This window comes from Aulostomus chinensis, chromosome 3 (genome assembly GCF_037954235.1).
Source record: "Aulostomus chinensis isolate RoL2024-O1b breed Wild chromosome 3, RoL_Achi_v1.0, whole genome shotgun sequence".
Classification (NCBI taxonomy): domain Eukaryota; kingdom Metazoa; phylum Chordata; class Actinopteri; order Syngnathiformes; family Aulostomidae; genus Aulostomus; species Aulostomus chinensis.
The window spans coordinates 32,313,871-32,339,655 of NC_141322.1; the positions used below are offsets into that span (position 1 = coordinate 32,313,871).

The 25,785-nt window shown below is 50.0% G+C and overlaps 1 protein-coding gene and 1 long non-coding RNA gene across 6 annotated transcripts; one reads left to right on the plus strand and one right to left on the minus strand.

Annotated features, from left to right (window-relative positions):
* Positions 1-579: 579 nt before the first annotated feature.
* LOC147268684 (fibulin-2-like) lies at positions 580-24,247 on the minus strand. 3 transcript variants are annotated; one of them, XM_086200464.1, is made up of 19 exons: positions 24,115-24,247; positions 23,922-23,994; positions 23,125-23,203; positions 19,965-21,547; positions 16,944-17,058; positions 16,322-16,451; positions 15,337-15,523; positions 11,525-11,719; positions 11,130-11,237; positions 9,189-9,290; positions 6,743-6,871; positions 5,886-6,023; positions 5,556-5,699; positions 4,948-5,076; positions 4,071-4,196; positions 3,861-3,977; positions 3,660-3,788; positions 3,316-3,439; positions 580-2,005 (listed from the first exon to the last, which is right to left on the minus strand). In XM_086200464.1, the coding sequence occupies exons 4-19, from the start codon at positions 21,454-21,456 to the stop codon at positions 1,645-1,647; spliced, it is 3,726 nt and encodes a 1,241-aa protein (XP_086056590.1). In that variant the 5' UTR covers positions 21,457-21,547; positions 23,125-23,203; positions 23,922-23,994; positions 24,115-24,247; the 3' UTR covers positions 580-1,644. The 3 variants fall into 3 exon arrangements, with proteins under 3 accessions (XP_086056590.1, XP_086056589.1, XP_086056591.1); XM_086200463.1 differs by lacking the exon at positions 23,125-23,203; XM_086200465.1 differs by lacking the exons at positions 6,743-6,871; positions 23,125-23,203.
* Positions 8,251-21,572, plus strand: LOC147268685 (uncharacterized). 3 transcript variants are annotated; one of them, XR_015112214.1, is made up of 5 exons: positions 8,251-8,850; positions 12,942-13,076; positions 19,974-20,145; positions 20,290-21,213; positions 21,311-21,572. It is a non-coding gene; the product is annotated as an uncharacterized LOC147268685 (long non-coding RNA). The 3 variants fall into 3 exon arrangements; XR_015112215.1 differs by lacking the exons at positions 8,251-8,850; positions 12,942-13,076 and adding an exon at positions 14,737-19,800; XR_015112216.1 differs by lacking the exons at positions 19,974-20,145; positions 20,290-21,213; positions 21,311-21,572 and adding an exon at positions 14,301-14,727 and having other exon boundaries at positions 12,942-14,041.
* Positions 24,248-25,785: the final 1,538 nt, after the last annotated feature.

Sequence of the window (25,785 nt, forward strand, 5' to 3'; positions counted from 1 at the left end):
TACGGTCAATTTAGAGTCTGGATTAACCTGGTCCCTCTTGATGTCTTTGGACTGTGGAGGAAGCTGGAGTACCAGAGAGAACCCAGCAGGAACAGGGAGAACATGGAGACTCACCCAGAAAGACCCCGTGCTGCAGCCGGGGCTCCACCCACAGCCTTCTTGCTGGGGGGCCACGGTGAGGACCACTGCTCCACCCACAACCTTCTTGCTGGGGGGCCACGGTGAGGACCACTGCTCCACCGGGCCGCCCCCTAAACACTTCCGTGTTTATTATAATTAACATTTCTATAGGAGATTTTTTCAAATCAAAATAACAAAACGAGAAACCCTGAGAATAAAATATGAGAAATAGTTTGAATTAAGTCTCCAATTATAATAATTGGAGACTTAATTCAAATACCTTTGGAATGAATGTTAAATTAGTTCTCTCTCTCTCACTCATTTGACTGTTTTCATTATTTATTCATTTATAACTCAGTGTCCTGTCAGATTTATGATGATTGACAGTTTTAAGTGCAAATGACATCAGAAGTGAATATTTGGTGAGCATCTGGATTGGGTTGATTGACAGGCCTTGATCACTAGATGGCGCTGTCGTCACACGTGTTCCTCACATCACCAGTTTTGCTGGTGTTCATATTTGAATGTTTGTGCTTCTCTGTCTCCCTTCTATTTGTCGTTGAAAACTGTCGATTATTGATGAACATGAGTAGAAGCCCTCAAGACAAACAGCGACGATGGGTTAGAACACACGTGTCTGATAAAATGTCTGGAACTGCTTTAGGGTTTTCACATGTAACCTTCAATACGCACACGCCGCCATTAGTCTGTACAAACTAGTTTCAAACACTGACAATCAATACAGATCAATCTCGATCTTTATTCGTCGACCCCTCAAAATGCAACAGTCTGATTGGCCACATAGTGGCGCCATGCATGTGATTCCAGACAGGCCACACCCCTCACACAGATTTGACATGTGGCTGCCATTTTGACAGGCGACAGTCTGACAGGAGCAAGATGGATATTTAGGCATCTGTAGTTACACGAACAACAATAACGCTGTCTTAGACCTGCTGGCAGACACCTCAGGACCAGGAAGCACTAAGATATTTACAAAAAGATCCAACCACCAGCTGAGAGCTCCGCCCCCTTCCTCCTGTTCTGGACCAGGTGAGTGTTGGCACTTGTAACATCACTCACCTGACGCCCAGTCCAGCCATTATCAGTGGAACTGTTGGGATTTCCTGGGTCAGTTTGTAAAATCTTTAGAGAGTAAATCGTTTTTGTAATTGTAAGAAATTTTTCACTTGATGTCTAAGAAAGGCGGAGCTAATAAGAAAGAATAATCAAAACAAGGTTAATAATAATGCTGGTAAATAAGGTTGTGAGTAAAGAGCGCGATGTTGCACCCAGAAGGACGCCAGTTTAGCCGTGGAGGTGTCTGGCCGTCCTCAGGTGACCCTAGACTTGCCAGGGACCCTGGAAGACCTCGGAGGACCCCTGGCAGTCCCTGGACCTGGGGTGGGGGGGGGGGGGCGCACCTGTGTTGTCGTGACGCTGACAGACACAAGATGGTTTGTGACTGTTGTTAAGATGAGATTCTGTAACCAAGCGTGAACGTTCAGCTTCAGGTCTGTGATGTCACGCGGCACTAGATGTGATGAAGACATAGATCCTGGCGAGGAAGGAAGAGAGCGCCCCCTGCCGTAGCAGCTTCATCTCCACATCAATCAGGAAGTCTCTGGGCTGACGGACCTGCCTGTGCAGGTACAGGGCGCCCGTGAAGCTGTTCAGCTTACGGGTGCTGAAGAAGCCCTCCTCGTTGCCCTTCTTGATGCTGATGACCACGTGGTCGCCGGAGTAGGCGGGGGAGGGTCCGATTCGGAAAATCTGAGCAGGGGTGATGATGTTGGTCTGGAAGCTCAGCTGGTAATACGTGATGTGGACGGGGAGCTTCTGACAGTCGGGGGAGGTGCTGGGACAGTCGCTCCGCTCGCAGCGTCTGAAACCAGAAGACACATCAGCGTTGCACACCTGAAGAGAACCTTCCAGCTCCGAGGTTCTAACAGTTTGAGTGTATCAATGGGCTAAAGAGGACGCAATGATTTATCACGTGAGCCGCAAACACGGATCAGCACAGCAGGAACTCGCCGGTTTGTCTCTGTGGCAGTGACATCAGTAGGGTCGGGTTCCTAATGTCCGGTTCCGGAACCGTTAAAAAGCTTTTTGAATCTCGATCCTTTTTTTCGGTTCCGAGTGCCTGCTCTAGTTTGTTTTGGGGGCGTGTATCACTCTGCTCGGCGTTCTGAGAACATCAGTAATCTGAACGTGGACCGCAAAAATTGCTGGAAAGTTTGGCTTCATTTTAATTTGAAGAGGACGGAGTCGCACAGAGCAACATCTGAAGAACAGCTGCTGCCCAAGGACGATCACCACAAACATGACAAACACCTCGGCCTGCCTGGTGCAACAATTAGCGAGTAGAGAGTTCAACTGGGGGGTCGCTCTCCTGCTCCGTCACTTCGGACGGTCAACCTTCACCATCAGCCAGCAGCTCCTCGTTGCTGCCAGAATCCGGTAGGTGACGGTGATGGTCGTGTCCTTCTGAACAAACCTGCTTCAGTGACAGACGAGCAGCTCTTCAGACTGGGTCTGTTTATAGTTGGTGAACGCTCGCTAGGGGAGGTTTGTAACCCTAAGAGCAGGGGTAGAACCTCCCTCCTAGTAGAGCAGGGGTAGAACCTCCCTCCTAGAAGAGCAGGGGTAGAACCGCCCTCCTAGAAGAGCAGGGGTAGAACCTCCCTCCTAGAAGAGCAGGGGTAGAACCGCCCTCCTAGTAGAGCAGGGGTAGAACCTCCCTCCTAGAAGAGCAGGTGTAGAACCTCCCTCCAAGTAGAACCTCCCTCCTAGAAGAGCAGGGGTAGAACCTCCCTCCTCGTAGAACCTCCCTCCTAGAAGAGCAGGGGTAGAACCTCCCTCCTAGTAGAACCTCCCTCCTAGTGGAACAGGTCTAGAACCTCCCTCCTCGTAGAACCTCCCTCCTCGTAGAACCTCCCTCCTCGTAGAGCAGGGGTAGAACCGCCCTCCTCGTAGAGCAGGGGTAGAACCGCCCTCCTAGTAGAGCAGGTGTAGAACCTCCCTCCGAGTAGTCGCATTTCTAAATCATATTTTTTAACCCGAGGTTCCCGACTCGCCCGAGGGGGGGGGGGGGGGGGGGTTTAGCATTCAGGTCAAGTTTTCTCTCTGATCTTCTGTTCAATCAGCTGTTGTTGATGGTCAAAGGGGTCACATGTCACAAGGATCAGCACTCACGTGTCCGACGTTCTGCGGTAGCCGGGTGGGCACGCCAACGAGAGGCAGCGGAAGCCCCCGGGCAGGTTGTAGCAGCTCTGGTCACCTGAGCAGTTGTGAGTGACACTCGTGCACTCGTCAATATCTGAAGAACAAAACCACTCGTGCATTTATTAGCTGCTCATCTTCCGCCGCCATCAACAGCGTTCGTGTGAATCAGACTTATAGGAGTCAGTCAAACCACTGAAGGCACAAGCAGAAACACCATCAACATGTATCTTTAACAGCAGCGTTAGTTGTCAAGGAGACGGATGGTCCGCTCCTAGATGGTCCACCATGTCATGAAGCTAAAGTCTGTCACTCACCTCTGCAGGTGCGTCCGTTGGTGGAGAGGACGTATCCGTGAGGAGGACACGCACACCGGTAGCTTCCTGCCATGTTGACACAGCGGAAGGCACAAAGGTTCCCGGCGCTCGGAGAACACTCGTCAATATCTGAGCAAAGACCAACACGTACCGGCGTCATATGGACATGTTCCTGCTGAGACATTAGGCGTTCTCATTTACCTTCACAGGTGTGTCCGTCTTCTTTCAAGTGGTAACCTTGACGACAGTAACACTGATACGAGCCGTAGATGTTGGCGCACTCCTGCTCACACACACTTCTGTCACACTCGTTCACGTCTAAACACACACAAGCACAGACAGCTCTACCTCATCTGAAGTTCGAGGCTACCAACGGTCAGAGGTGCAGAGCGCCGCTGGCGTCCGTCTCACCTTCACAGTTTTTGCCATCAGACTTTAATGAGAAGCCGGCAGTGCACAAGCAGCGGTACGAGCCCGGCGTGTTCTCACAGCTCTGAGCGCACAGCCGGCCAGGATTCCGCCAGCACTCGTCCACATCTGTCAGAGCAGCAGCAGTTAGACGGCCACAACAACAAAATAAACCTTTCATTGGTGGTAAACCTCAATCAGCACAGACAGGAAGAACGTGATGAAATACAGAAAAAAACCTTTTACGACTTAGAGAAGTCCCACTGCAATAAAAGAAGAATGAAACTAAAGAGAACCGTTCTCCTCTGGGGCCAGGAACCCTCCAGAGACCCGTATGACTCCCAACATTCGGAGCGGAGCTGATGACAGCGGAGAGGCGTTCACAGTCCAAATCAGTGGATCCACATGAATGCGATTCTTGTCTGTGTCTTGAATCTGCTGGCGTTTGGTCTGAACTCATTCAACTCGTCAGCGTCGGAACGTTATTGTGGTTTCATGTTTAATGTTCATCACCTCATCAGCGCTGTCTCAGAGGACCCGCCCTTCAATGCTTCCTTGTCTTCTGGATTCACTGAATCTTTTTAGCAAGCTAGCAGCTGACGCCATTTTCAACAACGAATGAGTGAACATTCACTCACACACTTGATTTGTCTGGTAACGAGCCAGGTGACGCAACCAGGCCACTGCCCCTCCGTGTCAGTAGAACAGAACAGCGCTCTGTTGTCAGGTGCACTGATGGAAGGCCTCCGCCAAAGTAGCATGCTAGCTAGTACACTGGCACTGCTAAAAGTGAACATTGCGGGTTCCAGCTGTACCTCGCACACTCGGTAAGAACCGGTCCATCCAGTCCGGCTCACAGACGGGGCGCAGCCATACGTACCTGTGCAGACTTGGCGCAGGCTGTTGTACTGGTAGCCCGTCTGACAGTCACAGCGGAAGCTGCCCGCCAGGTTGTGGCAGATCTGATCCGGCCCACAGTGGTGTGTCCCCATCTGACACTCATCAACATCTGGACAGCCAGAAACACAAATGAGACTCATCAGGGGTCAGAGTGCAAAACATCAAAACAGACGGGTGGGTCAGGGGTTTGTTTTCTGACCACCCAGGCTGGACTGGGACTGTACCATGGCTTGACCACAGCTAGACCAGAACTTAGATGAGGTGACCCTCTGGCTTTGATTCAGCACGTGTCCAGATGTCTCACTCAAAGAGTTAAGTCCTAACTATGGACCTGAGGTCTGAACCCTTGTGAACCCCAGAACCCCAGTATCTGACAGCTATTGGTGACCAGAGCTGCTGTCCCTCACCTGAGCTCGCGCTGAAGCAGTGGGACGTAGCTGTGAGTGGGACATCCTGATTCTGTCAGCCTGACGGTGATGCTGCACAGCTGTTCATTCAATGACACCCCTCCCTGCTTCATGAACCAATGGAACCCAACAAAGACGGGAATGGAGCTGCATCGGCTCTCTGGGTAGATGGTGAACTCACCAACACATGTGCCTCCGTCGGCAGTGGCGTGGTAGCCGGGGCTGCACGCCGCGACCTTCTGCTTGCAGGTGAACGAGCCCACCGTGTTGATGCAGTTATAACCTGAGCGGCACGGCGCAGTAAAGCTGCTGCACTCGTTGATGTCTGCACACACAGAGCCGGCCCAGCGAACCCAGTTCACAGCTTTCTCAAATTCAGATTACTGTTATTCATTAGTCAGAATGCTGATTAGCTGCATGCTAACAGCTACAAGCATACAGTTGCGTATCAACTGCGGACTACTTGTCTGGTGGTGTCAGAGCCAGCAGGGGCCAGCACTGAGCTTCTTACCGACACAGTTGCCATGGGAGTCTTGAGCAAATCCGTTGACGCACTTGTGCTTGGCGGCACACAGGAAGGAGCCGGCTGTGTTCTCACACCTGAAGCCCGATCCACAATTGTGAGTCTGCAGAAAACATTCGTCCACATCTGGAAGGAGGAAGAGCACCACGTGAATACGATTGTGGCAACAAACGTGTGTCAGACTTCACTGGGTGCCGTTCAAACACATCATGTGACTCCTCACAATTGGGCAGATACATTCTGATGCGTCTCAACAACTTCCTGCTGTGTCTCTGTTGCATAGCAACTGTGCGTGTTTCAGCAGCACTCAGCGCTGTGGCGCCCTGCCCGCCCGGACACTGTCTGTATACACACTACTCTCGTTCAACTCTGGTCATCGTGGTTGCTCATTTTTTCTGGTACTTGGTTAGGAAAGTGTGAGAATGACCCTGGAGAAGGCCACACCCACAAAGTTATAAAAGCCCTCAACTCCCCTTCAGAGACTAGAACTGAAGAACCCTCTTGATGAGAGGAGAACCTAAACCAGTCCAGTTGCTTATGGCAGAACTGAAGAGGAACCGAACCGACCTCTTTCACCATCTAGCTCATGTTAAGGACATTAGCGTTTCCTTATGTTTTACAGAAAAGGTGGCCACACCCACTTCTTAGTGTCTCGTTGATTGTGGAGCATCGGCGGTGATTCGCTAACTAGAGGACGTACTTTTACGCGTGACCTTTGCTTCACTTTAACAAACCCTGAAGCTGAAGTCAGCAACACTTGTCAGGTGATGGGGACGCTCATGTCTTGTAATTCTGCCATTCAAAACACGCAGCAGCAGCGGTGCAGCAGCGACGGATCGACTCACCCTCACAAACCTGCTTCCTCAGCTGGTAGCCTGCAGGACATGAGACCAGCAACTCACACACATACGAACCCACTGTATTCACACAGCGCTCGCCAGACCGACAACGGCTGGTCGCACACTCATCCACGTCTGCAAGACAAGAACAACAGTGTGTGTGTGTGTGTGTGAATGACAGGGAGGGGCGACCACTCCTGTCCTCATTGCGGTGAGTCGTCATCAAAAAAACTAAGACAAAAGTTGAGGAAACGGAGGTTTGCCAGGAAGTGACATCTTGTCACTCTGTCCCTCTGTTTCCTGCTCTCTTTCCCCCCAGCTGGTCGAGGCAGATGGCCGCCCGCCAGCTAACAGGCTGATTTTTGTCTCAGGTCTCCTCACTTCATTGTGATTTGGAGTTAAATTAACTGATGTGACTGGAAGAGGATCTTTAGCCTCTCACAAAGTCCTGATACATCTTTACAATTCTGATGAAACCTACAAGTCAAAGACAGAAAAATAAAAAGTGACATCATCGTCAATCTGGTGGAACCGAGCTCTGCTGCTGCCCACAAAGACTCCCATGCCCAGGAGAGGCTAACGGGCCGCCCCCCGTTGCTGAGGTCACCAAGAACACCTGCGTGATTGTGGGCGGGAGCCTTGTGCTCAGAGTTCCCTTCACACAGATGAAAAACTCATTCATATTCACAATTCACCATTTGGAACTAAGTTTATATTCCCAAAAGTGAAGTAGTTCCCTTTAATTCTTACAAACGAGCCAAAGAACCTCCCCAGTACTTTCAAACAAACTAAATCAAAACTGTCGACAATTGGTTAAAACAGATGTCAATCATGTTGTTATGCAGAAAGGGAAAAAGGTGCAGTTACTGCGGATACAACGGACGACACAAGTTCATAGTAAAAAGCCTTCATATTAAGTTTGCTGCTAACGAGAGATGAACACATAAAAATGACATTTTTCCCTCTATGACGATCTTTATCTTCATGTGAGTGCTGTCATGCCGCGCCGGCGTGCTGACCACCACCAACTACATAAATTCAGTGACTCATCATAATGTCGCCAGATTGAGCCACCTCCCACAAAACCTTTAGGGCTGTTTTTTCACTCTGATATTCCAGCAGCTGCAGAGGGGTGTGGTCAGGGCACGCAGCTCCACACTGGCGGTCGGTGAGGAAAACCTGCAGGTTCAGACCCAAAGAGAACTCAACTCATTTGTGTATTCTTGATTGCTCCGGTGGCTGGTAGATGTGGTTGTTGGTGACTAGTTTACTAGGAGTCTTAACTCTCCCGTCCTCTGTCCCTCAATCACAAACTCTAATTTTGTCATTTGATCTGTTGATTACGATTAAATCCCAGTGAGAGGCCAGTCGTCTCTCAGCCTCCTCACATCTCTGGTGACTCCTCCCAGCTTTGCTTCCGTTTGTTTTGTCTGTTTCCATCCGGTCAGATGCAGGCGCCGCCCACCCACCAGGTCACATGTAGCAACACTTTGCCTCCGCTCACTGTGAGACGGGACAGGAAGGGAAACTAATACATTCAGGGGTTTGAGTCCGTCTGCTGACAGAGTCAACAAACCCAGTCACAACTGCATCTGACGCAGGACGTCTGGATGTTGTCACAGCAATACCAACCCACTCGTCTTGTGCAAGGTGCCGCGGGCAGGACCTGAACGCCTCTGGTGGAGATCAAATCCTGGAGTTGAGCCAGGAGCTGAAACCTGCTGTCAGGCTGCCGGTGACTGCAGGGCAGAGATGGAAAACTGTATGTTTACATTCCGTCGTGGGAAGGGTTAAGGTCGATGGGCCGTCTCACTGGTGTTTGTTTCCACTGTGAAATGTGAACCTTCCACCAAGCCATCATGTGACAGTGAGTCATTTCAGCATTCATGCAGGTGATTCCTTCATGCTGGCACGAAGCACCGGGCTGAGCAAAAGTCTTCAGAACAAAAAATAAACCAACTGAACTCAGACTTCCTGACACGTTCACGGACTCTGACCTTCCTTCTGAGGCACTGCCGCCTGGACCGGGACCCCACAGAGATTCATGAGAAGAGGCAAGTCCACGCAGACTCCTGCTGTTACTTCAGCTCCAGCTGCCGCCACCACCACCGCAGGTTTGTGGTATCACATGACCTGCTTTCTCCATCAGGTTCAGCGCCCCAAAACGTGAGCAAACTGTTGTTCTGTTGTCACATCTCCCTGTGTTTCTTATTTGAGGGAGCTGACATGTTAGTTTCCTCACTCCAGCCTGACAACAGGAACCCTAGCAGCTCAGCTCACTCACAGTCCGTTACGACGGCCTGGTTATGGCCAGCAAGTGTCGTACAAACAGAGAGTAGTTTGACCCATGTCCCACGTTCATTTAGCCCTGAGTCACTATTGTGATTCACATCCACATGTCAGTAACATTGGGACTCTTATTTGTTACCTGGATACTCAGAGGAGGCCTCACCTTCACACGTGTGTCCGTCCACCATCAACGAGAACCCCTGGAAACAGGAGCAGCGAGCCCGGCCTGCCGCCACCGTACACCGCTGACTGCAGGGGCCGTTTCCTGCAAAGACAAATCTAGTATAAAATGATGGTTTTGGAGCAGCAAACACCCTCAGAAACGACATGAAAACTGAACCTGTAAAGGGTTTATAATCTCAGGATGTCTGATGCCAAAATCCTGTTGGTGTAAAATGCTGACAACAGCTGAAGTTACTGCTTTGAAATCCAACGCAGGGTTTTAATGGACATTAAAACAACGTTGAGTTTGATGTCTGTCTGATATTCAACTGATTTCAAGTGCAGTTTTTCTACTTTAACATCAACTTGTGTGTGTGCCATTCAATCAGACCGATCCCTTTGTTTGTTTGTGGAAAATAAGTCAGTTTAGTGTATAAAAATCACAAGGCTGAACAATTTTTGTCCTTCAGTAAATTCACTTGTTTTAAAAATAAAAAAAGGAGGTGTTGAAAAGCCAATGCCTGGACCCCACTGTGAGACACCTGGGCTGCAGGAAGACGCCGCTGATCAACCTGCAGCAGCTCATCGGGGAGGTTTGAACCTGGAAAAGCAGACAACCCATAAACATGTCGTGCCCGCCGCTCCGAGGCGCTGATGTGGTGAGCAGATGTTTCCGGCCTGCTGGGCTGCAGACACACGTAAGACCACGAAACACTCATCCGCCATCGCAAAGAGCTACAACTGTCACCTTGGACCAGTCAGAACAGACACACCGCGACCGCGAGAACCTCCCATCCCACAATGACTCTTTAAGGAGCTCGGAGTACTTTCACGACTGGATGTTGTTCATGACATCATGTCTGTCACCTGAGAGTAACGTTTCAGACCAACATCAGCTGGTGGAGGCAAGAATGACTTCGATGAAGACATACAGACACCGTCCACAATCAATACTTGGATAAATGCATGAAAGTGACAGCACTGTCAGCCCAGCACCGTCGTTTACAACAGGAACAAATGACAGTGACTTCCTGTCAGCTTGTTGCTGTTCATTTTAAGGCTGCTGTCACTTGAATGGCAAACACTCCCAACGAGCCCGGTGTGAACACGCGCTCACGCCGTCACAGAAGACAGTAGATACTCCCAAGAACCATCAGTCAGGCAGCTGGACTCTCCTCCTGTTAGTGAAGACGTTTCTCCTCTCATCCAAGAAGCTTCTTCAGTTCTAACATTCTGGTGGGAGGTGTCAGGTATACATCCACCCAGGTGGATGGCGGCAAAAACAAGTAGTGGTCAGGCCAGAACAATCGGCTGGTTAGGTGGTCATGTGAGTCGTTGGCCTCCGTTTCGTGTCGTTCCCCCTCCCAGCCCTCTTAGGAGGGTCGTTCAGGTCACCTGAATGAAGGCGTGAATGCTGGCTGCACCTCCTGGGGAGGACCTGAGGACGGCATTGTAGGAGGGTGATAGGTGGTGTCCGAGGCCCCTCCTCTGTTCAAAGATGGATGTTCTAGTTTGACATGAACGGCTTCTTTCACCCCTCTTTCAAACCTTCTGTCCTCCCTGGCTAGAACGCGCACCTTGTGGTCTTCAAAGCAGTGCCCCTTCTCCTTGAGCTGGAGGTGGACTGCTGAGTCCTGGCCTGTAGTTGTGGCTCTCCTGTGTGGCGCCATGCGTTTGTTCAGTGGTTGTTTTGTCTCCCCTGTACAGGTCAGAGCGCTCCTCGTTACACTGGACTGCAGAAACAACATGACTCTGTTTGGGCCCTGGAACCTTGTCTTTAGGATGGACAGGTTTTTGCCTCAGGGTGTTGCTGGGCCTCAGCCACAAAGGTCAGAGGACATGTCAACCCCCCCATGTTTCCTGTCAGTAAAGTAGCAGAGTGGGTTATTCAGCACCCCACTCTGCTGACACAAGAGGTCAAACACAGGAGGCTATGTAGTACCTGCACAGGGGCTGAGGAGGATGGGTTCTGTGCTGGTGGGCGTGGCTTGTGTTGGGATCAGGGCAGCGCTGACCTCCTCTATCACTCCGTTCTCCTCCTCGGGACTCACTGCACATGGAGACACAAAGGCAATGTCTCATCTCCCACCAGCCATCAAACCTTCGTTACTAGGAGAGGACTTAATTTACCATGACATCACAAGACAAAAGTCGTGGTGATGACATCAACATCAATCGAAGTAATGCCTAAATATTTTGCTGTAACAGAACACAACCTATACCTACGTACAAAGTTCTGAATGTCATTCATGAAAACAAGATTTCTTTGACCCTTTGAAGTACAACCTGTCAATGTGTAGCTGACGTGAATCGGCCCTCTGAGGTGAGAGGCTGTACCTGGCATGCAGGTACGTCCGTCCGGCTGCAGGATGTAGCCCTGGTGGCAGCCGCAGCGGTACGAGCCCCAGACGTTGGTGCAGGTGTGCTGGCACAGCTGACACTCAGCCACACCATCCTGGTCCCCCACGGCAATGGCGGTGTCCTCTGTCCCATTGGTGAGGAGGGCCTCCTTAGGGTACCTGCTGTCTGAGACTGGAGGGAGGAGCCAGGTGAGTCAAGTCCCAAATGAAAGACATCATTCATCCAGCACAGTTCCTGGCAGCATCTTCTGGGGATGGTGGGCTCTTTTTTATCATTAGGGTCAGACTGACATCTACAGCAACACGAGGCGTCGGCACACCTGCGGGCATCAGCACACCTGCGGGCATTAGCACACCTGCAGGCATCAGCACACCTGCGGGCATTAGCACACCTGCAGGCATCAGCACACCTGCGGGTGCTTAATTTTAAACACAAATCTATATGCAGTGGATTCTAAAACTTTTTGAGACGACAGCGTCACTTGAATGCAACACAACGCATCAGTCTTTTAAACCATCTGGCTCTTGTCAGACAGAAACCAATCAGCTGTCATCCAGTCAAACCACTGGTTTCCAGTTATGTGGGGGAAGGTGATGGCACAGTGCTCTCATCATTCCTCTTCACCCTCTATACCTCAGACTTCAGACACAACATGAACAGCCGGCACAGCCAGAAGTTCTCTGATGACACTGAATCAGTGTCATCAGATGTTGGACGGGTGACGGACGGGAACGACCTGGAGTACAGGGAAGTCGTCACTTTGGTGACTGGCATGGGCGAAACCACATCAGTGCCAGCAGGACAAAGGAAATGGGGAGGCAAGCTGATGTCCATCATGGACAACCCCTCCCCCCCGCATGAGACTGTAGAGTCCCTCAGCAGCTCCCTCAGGAGCAGACTGCTGCACCCTCAGGGCAAGAAGGACCATCGTCAGGCTTTTGCCCAGGAGAACGTCTGAAGGTTCACACCTCCTCCGTCCATGTCCCCTCTGTCCGTCTGCAATGCACCGTTCAAGCGCATCTTTGTATCTTAGCACTGAGCTTCATTGTGCAGTACTTCATCCATACTGGCATCCATTTATGTACAGTGCCAAACAAGCAGTTCTGTATAAACTTATCCTGTAAAGTATTTTGATACTCTTCTGTATATTTTTAACTTGTCTATTATCGTCACAGGATGAATAAAGTTGATCTTATCTCATTCAGTGCTGCTGCTGAATTCAAAGACAGTGACTAATGAGACTGAAGTCATGTCCCCCTGGAAATTAGGCAGCGTTCCTGCCCTCTGACAGAGTGCCGGCACTTCCCGCTGAGAGCTACAACTCCTAAACCTCTCGCAACATTCAGAAGGTTAATTGAATCCCTCTCCAGAATGACATCATTTCCTTTTACAGCTGAAGGAAACGAGCTGCAGCTGATGGTTGAAGGCTGGAGGAGGAGCAGTGCCTCAGATGTAATGAATGTCAGGCCTGACCTCAGCAAACTGCGTCTGGTCCACAATCAGCCGTGTTCACCTCCAGGTCCTCGAGGTAAGATTTTCTCCTCTGGCGGACTAAACAATGTTCAACTTGGGTCGCTCACACAAGTTTTTGGGCTGTTTGATAAATTGCATGTATTCATATTAGTAAATACAAGAAACACTTTGAAGTGATGCAAAAATAATAAAATCATGATGCTGGGTTGTGCAAAGGGCATGATTATGATTTGTAAGATTTGTCTGCAATATAATGAACAGATAACTTGTAAACGACGGTTTTCTGAAGACTCAGTCACGCACGAATGTCTCGCTACGGCAGAGGGAGCGAAGCTGAGAGCGCTGACTGGTAGGAATATCATCTCAGCCATGATGCTGCTTTCTGTTGGCCCATTAACAGAAATCCCCACTGTATCTTAAATGTAAACATCCTCATGTGTCAGTCATCCATTAATTCCAACTTCTTCCTGGAGGTGTCTGTGCTCCCGCCCTGCAGGTCACCTGGGTGGTAGACGCTGGGTTGATCACTTCCTGTCCTGGACCGACTACTCTCCACCTCTGGCCCTGTTTCTCTCTCCTCTCCACCCCTCCCTCTCTATCTCTCCTCTCCTCCCCCTCTCAACCCCAACTGGCTGAGGCAGATGGCCGCCCACTCTGAGCCCAGTTCTGCCTGAGGTTTCTTCCTGTTAAAGGGAGTTTTCCTCACCAGCGTTGCCAAGTGCTGCTCCTGTGGGAACGTTGGGTCTCTTCCATCTGATTTAGAGAGGGAGGTTCTGACCGCCAGAGCCCTGGGACCTGGAACCCCTGAAACATCCCTTCTCATGGAGCGGAACTGGATGCAACTGCTTCCACCAGAGTTTGTGGACATGTGGTGGTTCTGACAGGTACTGGGACGATTTCAGGAAACGTGCTGCTTGAACCATTGGTGGATCTTTGAGGATCAGAGATGATGGAGTCTGAGCTGCCATCTGCTCCTGATTCATCACAGCTGGCAAACATCTTCCCTCATTACTCTGAAAGGTAACGTGACTCCTGACCAACGCTGCTGAAGCTCCGCCTCTGACCTCTCTGATGATGTAGCAGACGTGTTACTATCAACATCAGTGTTCTACATCGGACTGGCATTGATGCCAGACATCGGCATAGTAGATTGTGACCAAATTTCATTCAACCAAAGATTAACATCTCATGATGTTGAGGCTGACAAACTGTCACTGATCTTTGTTTTCTGAAACTTTGTTGGCAACTAATATGTGAGAATGCTGTTTGTTGACTACAGCTCAGCATTCAACACCCTAGTCCCCATGAAGCTCATCCAAAAGCTCAGGATCCTGGGACTGCACACCTCTGGAGATGGTCCTTGACTTCAGGAAACGTAAGGGGAGAGGTCACTCCCCCATTTTCATCGGCGGTTCAAAGGTGCCTCCTTCAAACTCCTTGGTGTGCACATCAGCGATGACCTCTCTTGGACCACTCACACCACTGCAGCTATTAAAACAGCAAATACAGGACTAAACCTCCTGAGGAGACTGAGGAGGTTTGGACTGAGCACCAATGCACTCTGCTCCTTCTATAGGGGCGTCATTGAGAGTGCCCTGACTGGCTCCATCACCGCCCGGGACAGCAGCTGCTCTGCTGCAGACCGCAAGTCCCTTGGACGAGTGGTGAAGACAGCAGAGCGCATCACTGGCTGTCACCCCCCCCCCCCCCCCGCAGTCCATCTTCAACACACGCTGCCTCAGGAAAGCTCAGGAGATCAGAGATCCCACTCATCCCAGCCACAGACTCTTTTCTCTGCTGCCGTCTGGTAGACGCTTCCGCAGCATCCGCACACGGACGACCAGATTCAGAAACACTTTCTTCCTCACAGCCATCAGACGACTAAACCAGTAGCTTTTTGTTTGCACTGCACAGTCTGCACTCTCAGATTTCATTGCTAAAATGACGCTGTCATATCATGCACGACACTAAAGAATCTTGAATCTCGAACAATGAAATTCTTAAAAAACCACGTGCTACACAGCAAGTTATGGTCAGGCTAATGATACATACTAGCCAGCCACTAGCAGGCTAGCTGAGAATGAGGGCAGCCCTGAAATAAACTGTAGAAGATGTACGGTTGAAGTGTCTCGCATGGAGGTTCCCTACTAAGAGGAGCAGCCCCCACAGATACAGAGACACAGCGGACTCTGTCTCACCTGTGTGGCCGTGAGCAGCTCTAAAGGTGGAGAAAGCTGTTGAAAGATGTAAAGTCTTTGATGTTCAGCATGTAAAAACCCACCAAGGCTCACAAAAGAATCAAAGGCCTGAACCACCTTCTCTAGGCCTCGCAGTAGACCGGGGCCTTTGCTTTCTCCTCAGTGGCTGCTGGCTTGGACCTTCGTCTTCTTCACAGCAGGTCAGGAAGACATGTCCACATGGGTAGCTCAGGTACTGGTGGCCATCACAACCCCGCCCTTCATGGCGCACCTGTAGGCCGAGGTTGCAGCAGCTGCAACAGACCTGCACATCCAGACAACAACAGCCCTCTTAGGGATTGCCCTCCATGTCCAAACCCCCATGTCTGCCCTTTCCATCCATTGGTTAGTGACTACTGCATTCAGAGAAAAGGATTTTAAATGTTAGCTTATCATCAAGCAGAAAGACTGGACAAAGACTCTTTGTACAAATGGCCATCTTGAAGTCATTATTTCAGAATCATGGTATTATGTTGCTTAGCTGCAGTTAAATCCCATTCAAAGCTCATGACATAAGTTGGTCAGTTTTAAGTCGATGAAATCAGATTGACATTAAAAACCAACACTGTCTTAGACCAACAAGAACAGCACATCAGCTGACAGCACAACAACCTTCATCAACCAGATTTCATCATTCCCCTCTATTGGAGGGTGGAGGGCTTCAGCCTGAGGAGCGTGGGTGGGGACTGGGACCAGTGCTCCGGTCCCAGTCATAAATCCTTTCATAGAGGGAAAGAACAGCTTTGTCTCACTTCAGTTCTTCAGTTTCTCAGAAGCAGCTAACTGGACAACATGTCAGATGGAGTTCTGTCGTGATAAAATGAGGAGCAAATGTGTTCCATGAATGTCTGGAGGTTCCCAGACCGCTGGAGTCCGAAGGCTGGTTTTGATCATTTACAGTTTCAAAGCCCAAAGGATTGAACCACAAGATGTCAACTGAGGAAGAAAAGAAGAGAACGAGTAGTTTTTCCCTCTACGACTTCCGAAAGAAAGTCTGTCTGCAATCTGAACCTTCACATCTGGGGGAGCTGCTTTCTTAGTGACACGCTGATGTTTAACTTGCCTCGTAGACGCCATCGAGGCAGTGAGGCTCTCCATCACGCTCACAGGCAAATCCGCGTCTGGCTGACGCCACTCCGGATTCACAGCGGTTCTCCTTGACCGAGCTGAGGCAACACTGCTTCTGCGTAACACTGACACAAACATCGCCATAATTCATTCATTGGTGACAGGATGAAGATCAGTGGTTCGACCTCATGTGACCCCAAGTCCCCTCAGCGCTGTTTGAGTTATTCATAAACACAGTCATTCCTGTATCGTATTCCTGATTATTAGGTTCATTGATAACGTGCTGACTGAACTGTCTCCCTTGATGGATTCACCAAGTTACGTGAGGCATCATCAGCTGGAGACGAATCATTCAAGAGTTGAGAGGTTCATTAGATCAGGGATTCCACTTAAATCAAACGCAGCCCTCTGGTCCTGTGACCCGCTGCCGGTGTGTGAGACAGGACAAACCTGCCCCTTTCTGTGGTTCTGGTGAACAACACCTGCTATTGATGACAATCCTCAGGATAGTAAACACAGCAGACTGAGCATTCAGCAAGTATTTGTGAGGCTCCACCTCCACTCTGACCCCTGCCCCCAGAGCAGTGTGGACGTGCTGCAGCGGCGGCGGCACTCACCTGCAAATTGAAGACGTGTTGCCACTCGGCAGAGGCAGCTGGTGGCAGCTGCGGTGTTCTGCAGCCCACCTCTGGCCTGCGGCGCAGCAGCTCCGCAGCAGCAGCTCAGCTGACCCTGCACACATCCGGAGAGGAAACACATGTGCAGGTAATCCTGTTACACCGGAGACACCAAGGAGATGTCAGCTCAGGTCACCTGAGGCCAGCAGGGACCTGGAAAATGCTTTATTCATGTTCCAGTTTCCCATTTGAAAAAAAAAATACATATTACGAGCAAAATTAGTCAATCAGTGGTCAATGCTAGGGCCAAAAGAAGCCAATTAGAGAAGACGATGAAAACGAGGTGCCACGTTGGTGGGAAACGGTTTCAAATCAAGTCTTTACCCTGAGCTGTTGCCTCTTCAGCAGTAAATCATCAGTTGTTGAGTAAAATCCTCTAAGTTGTGGTCAAAATGTAATGATCCTTGTCAGTGAACTCACGATACAGACTGACTCCCTACGTCTGTCCGTGTGTCCTGTTTCATGTCTCTCTTGAACACACCAACAGACGCCGATGCCTTCAGGAGGGTCGCCAGGCAGCAACTGGGTTCCAACAATGCAAGGATGCTAACGGTCCCCGCTCCGAGCACTCTGGCACCGTCTCTGAACACAAAGTCATGCCTGTTCATTGAAATGTTTCCTGAGAAAATAAAGCAGGAGACTCCAAGTCCTCGGCAGGGCAGGACAGGTCCGAACTGCCCCGTCCGGAGACATCAACGTGTGTTTGAGCAGCATTTTAGATCTTAAGAGCAATCCTGGTCACCACCTAGTCGTCCAGATGTCATTATACACGTGGTGCAACTCATGAAACAAGTCATCATGGTGGAAGGGCACCAAAAAAAAACCAACAAAAAAATGGCTCCACCCACAACCGTCATGGCAGCAGCAGCGCTGTTTACACTCAATGCATGGAGTCGGGGATCGTTCCTGACTGAGCAGCGACAGGAAATCATCAGAACATGTGCAAGACAGAGCTTCAGTTTCATAATCGCACATCCTGAAGGAACATAATATCCAAGTGGTTTGTGTCGTGATTTGCAGCTCACCACCAAAGAAGAAGAAAAAAGATGGTGAAAGAATGTTGTTGAACTTCACAATGTTTTCAAACATCCTGTATTTACGGCTGCTGTCATCGCGGTGGAACGGCGCCCTCATGCCGTGTATTGCACACTGATTGGCTCTCAAGGCTCAAGCTCAACAAACCACTCAATCTGAATCTTTGAGGAATTCCAGCAAAACCCATCAGCATGGAAGCGCAGGGCTTAAATCTAGTCGCGTGAAGATGGCGTTCATCTGCGGGTTTTTTTCTAAATCCGACAGCTGATACTTCTGGGTATTCACATCACGGAAACATGTTTGACAGCGGACCAAGTCCACCTAAAGTTTGTCTGCTTAAGCCCCCCCCCCACACACACACACACACACGCAGACACACTCCTGACTGAAGCTTTGAACTAAAGGAGGCTTCAGTCTCTCTGTGTTTTTTGGTTCTTCGGGCCGGTTCAACCCAAGGGAGGTTTTCTGGCTGCTCCCATTCCAGGTTGGCTGTGTTGGTTCTCTGGGTCTCATCACCTGGAGTCAACCGGCCTCTGACAACAGTAACAATAACCAGAACTGCTTCTGATTGATGCGCGAATGGAGGAACTGGGAGCAGGTCCCCCAACCTGAAGAACCAGCCTGAGACAGAGAAGTGCACCACCTCTAGAGCACAAAAATATTCATGGTGTTTGATGAAAACCACAAACAGTTGAACACCATCAACTTAATCTACAGTTCTGAAATCTTTCAAATTCAAGTTAAATCTTAGAGCTGCACCTGAAGGCTTGAGAGGATTTACAACCACCGTGGCGGGGATGGCGGTGGCTGGTATGAGGCAGCTGTAAGAATGTTCGACCTCCTGCTCCAGACAGACCTGACGCTTATTATTTATGTTCCCACTGGCGAGAATCCAGGGCTTCTACACACTCCCAACATGTGGTCCAGCCCAGGAGAAAGAGAGCTTTGTTCTGAGAGGAGGACCTCAGGAAGAATGATCAGACGTTCGTGAAGGTTAGACCCCATGAGAGGAAGAAGGTGATCCCCTCTACAAAGGCTAGCCTAGAGTGCATCAACACAGACACAGCAGCATGCAGGACACCACACAGGAGGGACCAACCACATAGATTTAGCTTGAAGCTAATGGAGACGGAGGACTATCTGTCCATCCATGCATCATCCATCCACCCATCCAGCCATCATCCATCCATCCATCCAGCCATCATCCATCCATCCATCCATCCATCCATCATCCACCCACCCATCCATCCATCATCCATCCATCCATCATCCACCCACCCATCCATCCATCATCCATCCATCCATCATCCACCCACCCATCCATCATCCACCCACCCATCCATCCATCCATCCATCATCCACCCATCCACCCATCCATCCATCCATCCATCATCCATGCATCATCCATCCATCATCCCTCCATCCATCATCCATCCATCCCTCCCTCCCTCCATCTTCCCCCTCTTCTCCTGTTGAGGGTGGTGGGGGTGGAGCCTATCCCAGCAGCCTTCCCCCTGGACAGGTCACCAGTCCATGGCAGGGCCAACACATAGAGACAGACAACCATTGGCTCTCCCAGCCACGCCTACGGTCAATTTAGAGTCTGGATTAACCTGGTCCCTCTTGATGTCTTTGGACTGTGGAGGAAGCTGGAGTACCAGAGAGAACCCAGCAGGAACAGAGAGAACATGCAGACTCCACCCAGAAAGACCCCGTGCTCCAGCCGGGACTCCACCCACAACCTTCTTGCTGTGGGGCCACGGTGAGGACCACTGCTCCACCGGGCCGCCGACGGAAGACTAATACCAGCAAAACTGTTCAACAACATCACATAATGACCAAAACTACTTGTTATGAGGAGTTGCTTTACATATGTTACAACTACTTATTTTTGACATTCAGCTGATCGTGTGATTCATCACGTACCTCTCTCAGGTCCCAGTCCCTCCATCACCTCCCGGTTAAGTGGTGTCCTGCTGGGCCGACTCTCCACCAGCTGGACCCTCAGCAGTGGTTGGGTGCTGCTGGTCACTGGGACTAGAGGGACTGTCTGATGTTCAGGCCCCCCGAGGGAGGTGGTCCCGGGCTCAGCGGTGGTGACTGCATGGTGCGTAGTTGAACTGCCGCTCAATGACTCCTTGTGACTCGATGTTATATTGTTCAGCAGACGTACAAGTTCCTCCTTATCCATCTTTTGTCCCCACTGACCTTCATCTGGTGCCATGACTGTCGCCTGTGATTCCACCTCCAGGCTCAGTGCAAATCGATGGACTGGCGTCTCTGGGCTTCTCAGCTCTAAATGAAGGCTATCTGGCAGTCTCGGCTGATTGGCTGCCTCCCTCTCTGGAGGAGTGACATTGATCTGGCTCTCAGATCCTCTGAGTGTCCCACTATTGGACAAATTTTGGTGAAGAACTTCTCTCTCTGAACTGATTGCGTCCTCTAAAACTGTGTTGTGTGTAGATGTGTGGTGAGTGCTCAGGTCACCCAGAGCAACGCGGGTTGGATCCGGCCCAGTGGTGGCGTCTTCAGGTATGTTGGGGTCAACAGTACTCAGGGGCCCTTCTGTCACATCCTGTTTGTTTGCAGGAAGGTGGCGAGGTCCATACCGCTCTCTCAGCTCCAACTTGCTGTGTCTGTCAAAGTTCTCATGGGCAGAGCTTCTGTCAGAGTTTTGGAGGACTGAGATGACTTTGTTGGAAGGAGAGGAGGTGGGGACAACCACAGAGGGAGGGTAGGCTTCCGGGGCGTCTGTGGGACCATAATCAGAATTTTTATCCAGCGGCAAGGATTTAAGGAGCTGATGCAGCGCTGGGAAGGGGCTGCCATGGTGCTGGCCAGAGCCTAGCACGCTGGCTTTAACGTCGTCTGTGGGGGCAGCTAATATGGGTTCATGGATGCTGCCTGGGTCACAGTCAGGGACTGAGTAGCACATCAGCTCCCCCCCCCCAGTGGGGCAGTGGCAGACACGGCAGGGGTCAATATGGAAGGAGTGTCCTGCCTCGTACTTTTGCCCTTCTTCAACACAGCCGACGCGTTTGCACTCCAAGCAGCCGTCTACAGGGTCCACCACCTCGATGCAGTTTGGGGGCATTTCAGGACAGCTAATGAAGTGGCAGCTGATGCGCCCCCCTCCCTCGGGACAGGAGCACTCAGTGCTACCATAATCCACAAAGTAAGAGTCTCCCTCCGGCACTTTGCCGTTCTGAAATCCAGCATTGATGCAGTCATAGAACTGGTAACCCTCACACGTGCACCCTTTTTGTACACAGGACGCACAGCAGGAACCGCTGGCCAACACCTCCTCAATACAGTTGTCCAGTAGGGGACAGTCCACGCCGCTGCAATCCTGCTGGCACACGCACGCATTCAGGAACACCAACAACAGCAGCACTTCAACTGTCAGTGGACCCGCCATGGCGGACACCACAGGAGGTCCAGGATCTGTCAAGACCTTCAAGGTTCTTCAAGGATTCTGGAACATTCTGGCCAAATGAGTCACCTTGTCCCTGCAGTAGACAAGAGGGGGGAGCCAGGGGGAGGGTGGAGACAGAAGGAGAAGGGAGATGGGAGGAAGTGGGTGCTGCCATTAATGAGGACTGGTGAGGAGGGTTAGTGGTGCTAGCTTGGGGTGGTGAAGCAGCCTGGGAATGACGGCGAGTCCACAGTATTGATGTTGCGATGGGGCTGTTAGCATTATTAGCTTAATATCAAACCTTACTCTAAATGAAAGACTACATAAATGTAACACGCTGAACAGTTCAGTCACATAGCAACACCAACAGTTTTCTAAAAGTGACATTTCATCGCCTGTCCGTCAGTAATCACGGTCCCCGGGAACCTGACCAGTTACAGACCGGGACCACCTCTGGTCGATCTGAAAATAGAACAGATCGCACAACCCTTGTTCAAACTTCGGATGTTTGATAAACGTCACGCCCCGAGGACATCTTCATGTCAATATTGATTCTCAGTCATAGTCATATAAGTGGCAGGTGAATTCCGATCATTCGCCATTAACAGCAAAACTGTTGAAACTCGTTCCCACATGGTCGGATCTGTGCCAAACTTCTCATGGCTGATAAATGTACCCGCCTTTAGGTGCCACCTAGTGGTTACAGGAAGTAAGTCAGATGTAACAAACCTCATCTGATTGCTCCAAATTGCTCTGTGCTGTCCTCACCTGATGTACAGTAACAATGTACAGTAAGTGTGTCCTCTCTGGTGCCACCAAGTGGACAGAGCAACATTTCACAGGACGTAGGCGCATTAGCCTGTTCATTTATTGCTATGTGTTGTTGAATTTTGCTACCTGCCTGCATAATTTACCAAACTGTAACACGCCCTGACTCTCGCAGGTGTGACAGGCTCATTTCCAGCCACTTGCAGCTTCCTGCTTACATCATATAATTATGGTAGCTATGGCCATACCTAAAAAGGTAGTTTTCTCTTCACATTCTGTTGCAAATTTTAAATGTTCTTAATGTGTGGTTGTGCAGCTCCAGGGTTTGATGCACCCAGAGAATGAACTTCTTGTTGTTTGAGCCAAACATGAGTTCTCTTTGTGTGGGAGTTCCATTCTGGAGGATGGCAAAAAGGTAAAATGTCTTCAGTTGGCAGTGCTGTCTGTCCTCCCATTGGCTGTGTCCCTGCCAGCCTCACCTAGATTTTCCATCCAGTGAGCGCAGGGTTCATCTTCACACACACAAAATCAGTTGCTTCAGCTTGTTTGAATGTCCCTTCCTACTACTTCAAGTGTTACAGAGGCCCTCTAAACAAGCTTGTTTGTCTCTGTACTTACTTTTTCTTCAGCTTCACTCAGCAACTCAGCCACCATGTTTTCACTGCACAAACTGGATTCAAGTTTTTCTTTTTCACGTCTTTAGATTCAGACTTATTGATCCCAACACTGCCAGGTCAGTGCAGCTTCACATTAGCATCCCAACCGTCTCAGCACGGCGGTGTAAACTGTTACATTGTATCATCAACCGTTAAAATCATGGTCACAGCAAACACACATGAACTCTGCTGCATTTCTAGCCAATTCCACGGAAACCGTGAAATACTAATGTGTCTGTGAACGCACCTGGAGGTTGTTTGCAGCAATTATGCTGGACACATGTACAGACATCTTTTTAACACCAGAGATGGATGATTAGTTTCAGCTGAAAATAAAAACCAGATTGATGTCAGGCTCAAACAGAGGAACCTGCTTAATATCAGTGACAAATTGTGACATCATGGTGATGTCACATCAGGGCGTTGAGAGTTAGGTTTTCATTAGCCAGCAACACAATTTAAAACATATCAAATTCAACAAAAGCTGTCATCAGTATTCAGGCCCCGCCCACATTCTGGCTCAATGTCTTCCTCCTTTGATGTTTCAGAAAATTCTTTGCATCAAAATTTTTACAGCAGAATCCGAGATGACCTGTAGATGAATCATGGCCATAAAAGTCATGACAAAAGAGAAGTGTCAAAGGTACAAGACTGTGTACATCGTAAATAGTTCACATATTCAACCCAATGTTGATGTGGCTTTTCACACCACATTTGGCTCCATTTTCTTGTTGCTAGCTAACCTGCTCTGATGTCAGTAAACACATGAACTCCAGCTGATAATCAAGTCCTCCATCAACAATAGGACCAGAGGCACAGGTGGTGATTGATGTACGGTTGGTGTCACAACCTACATTCCACAGAAATGCTGCTTTATTTCTAGGCCTATATTTGGTTTGATTCATTCAAATATTCTATCATTTATCAGAATGCATTCAACTGTCAACAGTTCAAAAGCCTTTCAGTGTTTTTTAACCGTTTTTAGTCGCAGTCTCTGTGAAATGTTTGTAATGTCACCGTTATTCTGCTTCACTTCGTCCATACCCTTAAAAAGTGGCAGCAGCGCCTGAGACGTCCCGACTGTCCCGGGTCTCCCCCATTTCATCCACACTCAGACCTGCAACAAAGTTGAAACTGAGCTCGCCTGTAGTTTGTCGTAATGTGTAATTAGCAAAGCCACTTAATGTGGCGTCACTGAGCCGTCGGCAGCCCTGCGGCTCCCTGAAGTCCTTCTTACCCGTCAATGCTGTTCCGGGCGCCGCCTTCTGTCGCTCGTGTGAGAGCGGACGCTCCTCCGAGCACTGACTGAGGCGGTGGGGTCCGGCAGACAGAGGCGGGCTGGAGGCGGCCGAGGGGAGGGACGAGCCGCCCTCCTTCTGGGGACGAAGGCGGAGCCAGGCTCCTAATGGGAAGCAGCAGGCTGGAAGTCTGGAAATGTTTCCAGGAGTGTTTTTGTTCCTTAGAAATGAATGAAAATGTAGGCAAATGTAAAAGAACGTGTAGGGAGCCAGCATGCAGCTCAGTGAGCATCTGCTGGGGCTGGAGCCTGTCGCCAAACCCGCTCAGAGGATTCACATGAGATCCTGGAAGCAATCACAATCATTGAGGGGATCCGTTGAGGCTTCTAGTGATCCGGTAGATCAGCTCCTGCTCCTAAACTAGTGCTGCGTGTTGAGATGCTTCCCACCCTCTCCCATCTTTGATATGAGTAAGAATGACAAATATCTTTGAATGGATTCAAACCCTAAATGTTGCCATGAACAAATATCCCCATCACCTTCTCAGAGTGCTAATGCTAAACGAATAGCTTGTACTAATGCTAAGCTATAGAAGTCATGTGGTGACAGTTTCGAATCACAGACGTCAGTGATGGCGAGCGTGTATGTGTGAGCGATGAGACCTGCATTTAGCGACTGGGGGACAGAGATGCGTCTTGTCCACGGTGGCGTGGATGTAAATCCTGGACCAACACTCATGTGAGATTTGTGGCCAGGCCAGGCTTCATGTGGGGCCTCATGGCGGGAGCGTCATGTCATGGTAGGCCAGTGGCCTGGAGACCTCCACTTTGACTGTCTACCTGTGTGTTTTCTGACGTGCGTCTCCTTGAATAACATGAACCATGGAGACGGATATCGAACAGATTTTAATTTCTGGAAAGTTCTAGATGGAGTCTGGAAGCCAGAGTCACGTCAGACAGAGCAGCTTGATGTCAGCCCCCTCCCACCTGGAGCCACTGATGTGTTGGGTTCACGCCACGAAGATGAAATCCGCCTCTGAGGAGGTGGCCTCTGACAAGCTAGCTGGTTGGTCTGTGGACTGAACGTGATCTCTTTTGACCAGGTGAGCTTTGCAGGTTTGGAACTGAAGGACACACTCCTGCCAGGCTCTGACCAATGAGGGGGACGTGGTCGTCTGGTTTGAACCAGACGATCATAATTCTGGATGCTCTTGGAGAGGAAGCCCGTCAGAAGGAAGTGAAGGGGAGCGTGGCCCCGCCCCTTCACTGGCTCTGAGGGCTAGGTTGGGTACACCAGCAGTCAGAGCGGCACACACACATTCCACACCTGCACCTGGCACAATTACTGCCCCTCCCACTCTCTGAGGATGCCATGTTGCCCATCAGGCATCACATTTACATCTCTGATTTCTCCAAGAGAAGATGGCGGCCAATCTACTTCATGTGGTTTATGTCCAATAGCCAATAGGATCAAGGATGAGTGACATGTTTATGTGATCAGAAGGTCAACTCACAACTTGATCCAATGATGATCACGGAGGTCGTGTGATCCTGACGTGGTGATGGTTTGACATTTAGGACTCGGTTAGAACAGGAGATTAAATCTTTGTTTCAGTGAAGAAAACCAACATTTACAAAAAAATCTTTAAATGGATTTAATTTTACAGGGCT